Here is an 8,011-nt window from a genome sequence, read left to right on the forward strand (position 1 = left end):
TTTCCTTGTCCATTGTATCATGTCACTTGACTTGAATGTTACATCTCCATTCAAAGCTTTGTGTGGTTAATGGTTTTTGCTTTTTACTTTTTTATCTTTTATAAATAGTAAAAAAATTGAAATTTTATTGCTGATTAATTAGCAGATTACATTCCCCTTCTTTTTAAAAACATGAGAAAATAAATTTTGTTATTTGTTTTTTTACTCCTAAGATGCAATTATCATTTAGATTAAAAGAATCTTGTTATTCTGTACATCATTTTCAAAGTTATTTTAATTTTATAAACGGAGCTAAAGGGTTGTTTAACTTTAAAGCACTTTATGGTCATTGTATAGAATTTTAAATTTAAAGGGCTTCTTTTTTCATGTCTATTTGCCAAGCTTTTCAAAGTAATATGAATCCGAAAATTTAGTAATTTGAATATAATGATTAACATTCCCAACAAACCTAGTAAGTGTGGGAGTGATGAGCACAGTGTTCAAATAAGATGGCAATATCATGGGAAGGTTACCCTTATTTTTCCAAGTGCACTCCATGATTGTGGCTCGTATTGGCAAACAGTCAACACTGCATATAGCAAAATCAAGCACGACTGGAAATAGCAAATGGCAATTACCATAATAACCCCCAAACATCGAGATGAGCAGCAGTAGAAGAATCTCCAGAATTGCCACGTTGAAAATGAAAAAGTAATTAGCAAACGATATGTACCAGTGTCATTAAACCCATACATCCGAATTTATATATTTCTATCTATCTATCTATGTGAACCACTACTAAAAAGCTAATCATTAGCTTACCAACCGTAATTCCCGCTGACTATAGTGCCCTCCCATTCTCAAAGTAAATTAGCAACTTTTCGAGGGCCAAAATGGTCCATAAATCCTTTATATAATCACCCTCTGGCCATGTCAATTTTCACCTCCATGAAAACTACTCCCCCATAAAAGAAAAAACAAAAAAACTCAAAAAGAGAGAAAAGATGATAACAGCAGGTGATTTTTACAAGGTGATGTGTGCAATGGTTCCATTGTATTTCGCAATGTTGGTCGCGTACGGGTCAGTGAAATGGTGGCGGATATTCAGCCCAGAGCAATGCTCTGGGATCAACAGATTCGTGGCCGTTTTCGCTGTGCCGGTCTTGTCTTTCCATTTCATAGCTCAGAACAACCCTTACCAAATGGACACCAAGTTCATCCTGGCTGATACTCTGTCCAAGGTCTTGGTCCTTGTCTTGCTCTCAGGTTGGGCTATCTTCTTCCCCGGAGGATCCCTGGATTGGCTCATCACCCTCTTCTCTGTTGCTACTTTGCCCAACACTCTTGTCATGGGCATCCCTTTGCTTAATGCTATGTATGGAGATTTCACTCAAAGCCTCATGGTGCAACTCGTTGTTCTTCAATGCATCATATGGTATATATTGCAATCTTCATCATCTTAATTTATTACTGATGTTTTCTTCCTCCTTCATTTACTATATTTCTTCTCATTTTTCTTTTTAAAAGACAAAAAGGTCTGTAGCTATCATGTTGCACGTTGGTAATGCTTAGTTAGCTGTAGTCTTTTTGTCTCTACCGCTACACCTTTAGTGGAAATAAAGCTGAAAAGGTTCAACAAAGAAACACACAGAAAATACATGCATTAAAGCCTCCCTTCAAAGGTAGCTTAATTTGTTCCATAGTTCAACATCAATGATTTATTTTAAAGGAAAATGATAAAAAGTCAAACTGTAATAATCTAAATAGTATTCAAATAAGGCACATAGTTTCTTTCCTATAAAATTGTACTACACATTTACATGTAATATTATTATTATTATTATTATTTTCAATTTCTCTCTTCAAATTTTGGATTATTTACCATTATCTTAAAATAAAAAAAATATTTATTTTTACAATTAGATAAAAGTTGACCGTAGAAAACTAGGAAGAGGTTTTCTATGCACAAGGACTGCCGAAGATAGCAAGAACAGCAAAAAATAAAATAAACCTTATATTGGATATAATCAAAATTAATTCACAAAACAGGAAGCACCTTACGGCGTCGTTTCAGTGCAGGTACACTCTGTTGCTCTTCCTCTTCGAATACAGAGCAGCAACTCTCTTAATCAAAATCCAATTCCCCGGCCCCACTGCTGCCACCATTTCCAAATTCGAGCTCGACAACGACGTCATCTCATTGGACGGCCGTGATCCTCTCCGTACAGAATCCGAGACCGACATCAACGGCCGTATCCGTGTCCGCATTAGGCGGTCCACGTCATCAGCCCCGGACTCAGCTCTATCATCCTCCATATGCCTCACCCCTAGAGCATCCAACCTCTCCAACGCCGAAATCTTTTCCGTTAATACGCCGGGCGGACCAAATAATAACGAAATTGTTTTCTGTAACGGCGATTTGGGGTTCGGTTACCGTGCCGTTAGCCCGCGTTTGTCGGGGTACGCTTCGTCGGATGCTTACTCCTTGCAGCCGACGCCGAGGGCTTCGAATTTTAATGAGATGGATGTGATTACGACGACGACGACGACGGGGAATACACCAATATGGATGAGGTCTCCAGTGGCGGGTGGGAAAGTTTCCAGGCAGCAGTCTCCGGTGGTTCCTGCGATGAAAATGGTTTGGGAGTGTCAAGGTGGTGGTGGTGGGAGTGATAACAGGCAGGGATTCAAAGACGTTGGTGGTAAGTGCATGCGAAAACTTAAGATGGTCTTTGGTTGTTAATCTTTATCTTGCTATTATTTTGTTTCCTATTTTAATTTAAAAACGTAAATTTAGATACTTCTTCCTCCGTCTATTTTTTTTTTGTATAAATTTTTTTATGCTCTAAAATAATGTCTTTTTTTTAAAATCTTAATCTTAAAATTTTATATTTATATTTATATTATATTTCATGATTTTGTCAAAAGAACTTAATTTTGATTAATTTTTAAAATATCATAAGGCTAGATAGTTTTTTTTTTATATAAAAAATAAGATTTCAAGAATAGGTAACCCATCAAAGAGAAAAGCAGATTTTACAGGAATGCATGTACGTTTTGTCTCTTATTATAAAACTCTAAAAAATGTTGAGGAACGTGTCTGTCAGATTCTTTCTGTTTTTTTTTTTTCTTTTTTTTTGTTAAATGTTTGGGTTTGGGGTTGATTCTCATATAACTAAATTAACTAACCATTATGATGCACTGACAGTTAAAAATAAAGGGGAAATTTTTGGTGGCAGAGTGAGTCCATTCCCATGGAGACTAATAATCTCTTCAATATGGCAGTGTCCTGCATTTTAAAGATGTCCATAAACATTCCTTTAGATCTTATGAAAAATTTGCTATTTCCATTAATTGAAGGATTTAAACTTTAATTAATGGCAAGGATGTTCTTAAAAAATTGTAGTGTCTATAAGACAAGTTGTACCCCACCCAGCACTATGCTCAAAAAGAAGAAATGTAATTAGAATAATCTTAAATTTTAATCCATAACTTTTTGTTTAAGTCAGATCCTTACTTGATAGATATCATCATTACCTTGCAGCACGTGTGTAATGATAAGAGGGAGGACAGCATGATTTTCTAGTTGATATTATGACGAATCAATACAATAATGCAATAGTAATCTTACACCATAGCATGGTCAACCCATTTCTCTTATTGTGATTTATCTTGCATAATTTAGAGGTTGACTGTTTGTTAATGAGCAATTTGTTATTGTGTATAGGAGTTTTTTTTTTTGACAATTTTAAGTTAATTAATGGTTTATTTTATATGCGTATATGTTAAAACAAAATTAATTAGAATCACTGATGTTGGGTTTTCATGAATTAATATTTTGTAGAGAAGGAAATTAGCTTTCGAGACAACACCAAAATAACAGTAGCAGAGGTTGCAGATGGGAAGGAAGCAGTGAGCAAACAAGAAATGCCAAATGCCTTGGTCATGCTAAGACTCATACTAATTGTGGTCGGAAGGAAGCTCTCTCGCAATCCAAATACCTACTCAAGTATCTTAGGCCTTCTTTGGTCTCTCATCTCCTTCAAGTGAGTTTATTATAGGACCTTGGCCATCCACATATTTCCTAAGTAACCCATTTTGAGACATTGATTTCTTGGCCCATGTTTAACTTAGAAACTTAGTCTTTTCTATTAAAAAAAGTCAGTTTTCATTTAGTGGATTCTGCCCCTTCAATAAAGGGTTAGAATTTGGGGTTCAAATCGCTCAACCTTGTCATCCTCCTACTTCCCTCTTTCTGTCTTTGTTGAGTAGGTACTAAAATAAAGCACAGAGGATTTAGTTTTATTGGAAAAAAATAAAAAAACATAATGAAGTCCTTGTTGATCTAAGCTAAATAAGTTGTTCCAGGACTTCAAGGCAGCTAAAAACTTTAATTTAATCTCATTGATTGTGCAGGTGGAATGTAGGGATGCCAAGTTTGGTGAAATACTCAATAAAAATAATTTCGGATGCAGGCCTTGGGATGGCAATGTTCAGTTTAGGTACGCTTCGCTTTTCTTCTTTTCACTCACCTGCTTTTGGTGTAAAATCATGTATATAGAAAGCTACACACACATGGATTCCCTGGATGATCTTTAATTATTACAAATACTACTACTAAACATTGCAGCATTAATGTCTCTCGTGTTACTCGCACATGACTTTTTGGACCACAATTGTACTTTCATCTTTGCAAAATTTAGAAATTTCCATCCAAAAATATCCCAGATGATAATCAGACTGATACTGCAGGGTTATTCATGGCACTTCAGCCAAGGATTATTGCTTGTGGCACAAAAAGAGCAACAATGGGGATGGTGATCCGTTTCCTTAGTGGTCCTGTAATAATGTCCACCGCATCGATTGCTATGGGATTGAGAGGACCAAAGCTTCATGCTGCCATAGTACAGGTACTGCAAGTCTATAATCCTGAATATATATATATATATATATATATATATATATAATCCAACCAGATTGGATTTGTGTTATTACATGTTATGGTTATTTATTAGGCTTTGATTAAATCATTAGTTGAAACTTAATCTCAGGCTGCACTTCCCCAAGGGATTGTACCGTTCGTTTTTGCCAGGGAATACGGGTTGCATCCTGACATATTGAGTACAGGGTGAGTTAAAATCACAAGTAGTCCGCATCGGTTAATTTTTTTTTTGTTGGTATTCTTTGATGTCTCATTTCTCAAAGACCTTTCAATCTGCTATGTTTCTGTTTTTTGCGCATAGGATGTTGACATGACATGATTAACAACACATTGTGCACTTATATTCTTGCAGGGTTATCTTTGGCATGTTGGTGTCATTGCCTGTAACACTAGTGTATTACATACTTTTAGGCATATGAAGAAAGGAAGAACACTCTCAATAAAGAAAATGGAGAATCCAAAGCATCATGTGCCTAGTAGCTTGTGACCAAGAGTGTGATGTACCCATAAAGCATAAGCTGCCGGGTGCGTTATATATGCTCTGGTTCTAGCCCCTGATAGAAAATGTCATTAGCCAGATCAAAGTTATTTTCTATATATCCTTATAAAATGGTCTAGAGTCAAAAAGGAGATTGAACTGAAAAATTATGAGGAATCTCCAAAGGGAAAACAATAGGGTCATCTTAGAATGTTACAGGATCTTGATATATTAGGTTTTTACATGCCCTGGAATTGTTGCCCCTAGTACATAGAGTAGTGGTAGCCGAAAGGAAAAATGATTATTATCATGACTTATGATTAAGGTAGGAGACTATATTTTTCTTGTTGGGGGTGGGTAAAAAGATGCTGCAACCAAGCGTGTTTGACTCAAGAAAAAGGAAGGAAAAGCGAAAGAAGAAAAAGGCAAAATCATATCAGTTCCCTACTTTTTGTTTTTTCACTATCATTTTAATGTTTGGAGCTATAATCACTATAGTCACTACCATGTAGCAGTTGTTTCTTTCTTCTTTTTCGAAACATGTCATGTATGAAACAAATTAAAGACCAAAATTGAAGCTTGCAAACAAGAGGGGAAGCATTGCTTGTTCCTTTGTTTGCCCATATCCCAAAAGTGAGGAGGCATTTGGATTGGATGGGCACCCAAAAACTCCATCATCCAAAGCGTTGAAAGTAAAGAATGGGGGATTCTTCTGACCAAAGTCTGAAACCATAATAATTTGGTTTGCATATTATGTATCGATCAGCCCGTGAATTGGACTTTTATTTGTATCATAAATGATCCGACCACGAAATCTCTCAGTCACAGATATCAACATCCTCCATCCCTGAAAAATATAAATATTTAAGCAACAATTGTTTTAACCTTGGGGAAGATACTGCAGTTCCTATAAAGAAAAAATAATTAGGAGGTCCCTAAAACTAGCCAAACTTCTGAACAGATGATCAATCCAAAAAGACACCATGCTTATCATTTCCAATTTTATTGTTTTTCATCTACATTAATCGTCCTACGCAGGGATGGAGCCCCTGGTTTTCCCAAAATTGTAGTGTGCCCCCTCAGTTTCCTTTCAAGTTTTCTTTCTCTTTCTTATTTGGCCTCCCTTGGTTTTGGTAAATTTCGTACTCAACCTTTAACTTTTCCAATTTCTTTTTTTTTATGTGTGCTTTTTCTATTTTACAAAACTAAGCCAGTTTTCATGGGATAATTTTTTGGTTTTTAAGATACTAGTTAATGAAAGAATTTGACTCCATGTTCTTATCCTCCTTGATTGTATGCTATAATCATTGACTAATTAGGCTATATCCATTGACTAATTTCTAATCCCTTAGTTTGTGGTATAACTAATACCTTACTTTAGGCTTTATTTTGGGCAAGAATTCATGGTAAATATTTCCTTTCCTTTTGTATTAACAGTACAACCTGTATTTAAGCACCACATGCTTCATCAATAAGGATTCAAGCAAGAATATTCAAATTCTTCATGGGATCAGAGCAGAGGTTGCAAACAACCTAAGCTGTATTTTAATGGCTAATAAGAGTGAGGAAGGAGCAGACAAGAGTAATGAAAGTTTGGTATTGACTACAATTGGGAATGCACCGAACAACACTATAGTTGATACCAATCACCCTACTATATGCACTCCTTTGATCATCCTAGTCTAATTTTTGTCACACATCCCTTAAGTGAAATCAGGATAACTATTTCACTTGGAGACGTAATTTTCTGAATGCGCTCCAATCCAAGAATGAACTAGGGTTCGTGGATGGGTCAATCCCAATACCAGAAGTCAATTCTCCTGAATTTCAAGATTGGGTGTAGTGTAATGCAATGGTGCTGTCTTGGTTAATCAACTTTGTTTCCAAAGAACTACAAGGAGAAGCCGTACATGCAGAAACTGCCAGTGAGGTATGGACTGACCTTAAAGAAAGGTTTACACAAGGAATTGCTCTTAAAGTTTATGAACTCAAATGAGCAATTGCACTGTTGCAACAAGAAACTGTTTCAATTTGTACTTATTACAAAAAATTAAAATCGTTATGGAGTGAAATTCAAATATTTCAACCTTTATTAGTTTGTAGTTGTGAAAAGTGTAATTGTAGTGTAGCCAAAAAAATGCAAAAAATGCACAAGGAAGATAAGCTATTCAACTTTTTGATGGATGACAACTATAGGACCGTGCATTCTCAAATTCTCAACATTGAACCTCTGCCATGCATCGGGAGTGCCTATGCGATTGTGGCACAAGAAGAAAAGCAAGGTGCCATTGCAACAACTCAAGTTGAGATGCCGGAAGTAGCAACCTTAATGACCAAGAACCAAACTGTCAGTGGAATAAGATGAAATGGCATTGACGAATGGATTGATCGATGCAACGATTGACAACCCGAGGGAGAAGGGTCACGCTCCCGATGCTTCTATTATGATAAAACGGGTCATACTCAAAAATCGTGGGTTACCCATCGGATTAGCAATGAAGATTGAAGCCCAAAGGAAAACAAGGCTAATCGCGTGACGATTGAATGGTGAAAACTTCGGTCGAAGGCGTTAGGGCAAAAACCCTTGCCTTTGTAACTACGACAGAGCCGAA

The 8,011-nt window shown here is 36.2% G+C and overlaps 1 protein-coding gene across 2 annotated transcripts; it reads left to right on the forward strand.

The window, feature by feature from the left end:
• The first annotated feature begins 839 nt into the window (after positions 1–839).
• Positions 840–7,496, forward strand: PIN6 (Auxin efflux carrier family protein). 2 transcript variants are annotated; one of them, XM_088809058.1, is made up of 7 exons: positions 840–1,414; positions 2,059–2,681; positions 3,824–4,025; positions 4,396–4,481; positions 4,732–4,889; positions 5,031–5,107; positions 6,837–7,496. In XM_088809058.1, exons 1-7 carry the CDS (start codon positions 984–986, stop codon positions 6,850–6,852), a joined length of 1,593 nt encoding a protein of 530 aa, XP_088665184.1. In that variant the 5' UTR covers positions 840–983; the 3' UTR covers positions 6,853–7,496. The 2 variants fall into 2 exon arrangements, with proteins under 2 accessions (XP_088665184.1, XP_007019383.3); XM_007019321.3 differs by lacking the exon at positions 6,837–7,496 and adding an exon at positions 5,274–5,888 and having other exon boundaries at positions 857–1,414.
• Positions 7,497–8,011: the final 515 nt, after the last annotated feature.

The sequence above is a fragment of the Theobroma cacao genome, chromosome 8 (assembly GCF_053813885.1).
Source record: "Theobroma cacao isolate CCN51 chromosome 8, ASM5381388v1, whole genome shotgun sequence".
Lineage (NCBI taxonomy): Eukaryota > Viridiplantae > Streptophyta > Magnoliopsida > Malvales > Malvaceae > Theobroma > Theobroma cacao.